Source organism: Austrofundulus limnaeus, unplaced genomic scaffold (assembly GCF_001266775.1).
Source record: "Austrofundulus limnaeus strain Quisiro unplaced genomic scaffold, Austrofundulus_limnaeus-1.0 Scaffold127, whole genome shotgun sequence".
NCBI lineage: Eukaryota > Metazoa > Chordata > Actinopteri > Cyprinodontiformes > Rivulidae > Austrofundulus > Austrofundulus limnaeus.
This window is the reverse complement of record NW_013952529.1, coordinates 758,366-760,073: the sequence shown is the minus strand read 5'-3', so window position 1 is coordinate 760,073 and position 1,708 is coordinate 758,366. Positions and strand designations below refer to the sequence as shown.

At 41.7% G+C, this 1,708-nt stretch overlaps 2 protein-coding genes across 5 annotated transcripts in view; both read left to right on the top strand.

Annotated features, from left to right (window-relative positions):
• Positions 1-1,708, top strand: part of LOC106522354 (tripartite motif-containing protein 35) — a gene marked incomplete at its 3' end in the record, with an annotated part of 221,193 nt that overhangs the window by 34,633 nt on the left and 184,852 nt on the right.
• rpp14 (ribonuclease P/MRP 14 subunit) overlaps positions 241-1,708 on the top strand; it is a 6,462-nt gene continuing 4,994 nt past the window's right edge. Inside the window, exons 1-5 of one of the 4 annotated variants that reach the window (XM_014015338.1) lie at positions 241-327; positions 859-994; positions 1,093-1,177; positions 1,263-1,339; positions 1,406-1,484. In XM_014015338.1, coding sequence (XP_013870792.1) covers positions 921-994; positions 1,093-1,177; positions 1,263-1,339; positions 1,406-1,484 — 315 coding nt within the window. In that variant the 5' untranslated portion in view covers positions 241-327; positions 859-920. The other 3 variants (XM_014015336.1, XM_014015337.1, XM_014015335.1) reach the window with 3 other exon arrangements.

Genomic DNA, 1,708 nt, shown 5'->3' with positions numbered 1-1,708 from the left:
ACTGTATATATATATATATATATATTCTGATATATTCTGATATATATTCTGACCAAGTGTGGATTTAAAAAAAAAACTGGAATAAATTCAAACTTCTGCACCAATTTCTTGTTTTCAAAGGTCATTGAAGTTTGTTTTTGTGCGCATTGGAAATCTTCGCGGACGATCGCTGCTGTTGATGAAGTGAACTCTCTTGTTGGTTTAGTCATCTTTGATGTGAGCACGCATGCGCCGTTGAGTGTTCACGCATGCGCATCGGTGAACATCTGCATGGCGGCGGATATGTTGAAAACACGCTTGTGTCGTCTCCGTACGTTGCTTTAACTGGTGAGATAAACACGAATTTTGAAGGTTAAAATAGCCAAAATCGATGTTTTGACTTTATATGTGTTGTTTGAGTGAATATTTATCAATTACGGTGGAATTTTTTACCATTTTAACAGCATTTAAACCAGTTTTAGCTCACAAGCTAACGTATTTATGTAGTCAATTCTGATTAATTTGGTTTGATTTAGCCCAACTCTTCCTCACAAAACATTTAATTTAGCTCAAGAAATACTTATTCAACTACATAATACTGCTGGTACGGGTGTAGTTTCAGTGAAATAAGTAATTTTAGTGCATATGAGACCACAGTTTTGTGGAAAAGTTTTGTGGTCATATTTGTCATCACCTTGACCYGCCATATCTGAGCACGGAGGTGGAAACATTATGGTTTGAGCCTGTTTTTCTGCTACGAACGGTTTCTGACCGAAGGATGAAGACGTGAACCGGAGAGTCCTGGACRAGAACCAGCCGGGTCACTGAAGATGGGTCCAGCAGGACACGGACCCATAATTCTTCCTGTTTTGTTTTCAGTCCGCAGTCAGCTGATGGGCGTTGTGTTCCTCACCTCAGGAAGTCGCTGATGTTTTGTTAGAATGACATCTGTGGAAAAGGAGGCAGAACCTTCTGGTTTCCAACGAGTCGTGCTGAAGAACGCAGAACCGTACCGGTACATGAAAGTCCGCCTGTAAGTTTGGTTCGTTTTATTSTGCGTATGAAACCAAACCTTATCGAACTCGGTCACTTCCCGTCTCGTTTGGACTGCAGAGTTCTGGAGGACGAGGAGACCAGACTGAGTGCGGTCCAACTGAAGAGTTTCATCATCGCGGGCCTGAAGAGTCTTCACGGGGAGGTGAGCTCGTCGGCACGGCTCGGAGCCAAAACCATGGGAAAAAAAACAGCTTTAAAACTGAAACTAACACGTGACGAACCTTCAGGTGGGCGCGGCGTTGAACTTCGACGTGTTGAAGTTCGATGAAGACTCTCTGAGCGCTCTGCTTCGTGTTTCCAGCAGGTGAGCTCCCTGATGGGAGGAAAGAGGAAAATATATTAGTTTGTTTTTAATGTTCTTGTTTCTCAGGGGTTTGGTGAAGCYGTGGAGCTCCCTGACTCTGCAGGGTTTCTACCAGAACCAGAACTGCGCCTTCAGAGTCCTGCAGGTCAGCTGATTCATCGTTTGGGGGGAAACTTTGCAGTAATTTATGGTTACTGACACATCCCTGCATGTTGGGAAGAAAGCTGGATTATTGATCCTTAAAGTAAACTACAGATTTAGGACTGTTTACACTTTGTAGTTTCAACTCATGCTTAGTATTTTTTTAAGTTAAGTTTTCAATTCAATTAAAATGTTTTATTAATTTCATTTAAAAATACTATATATAAT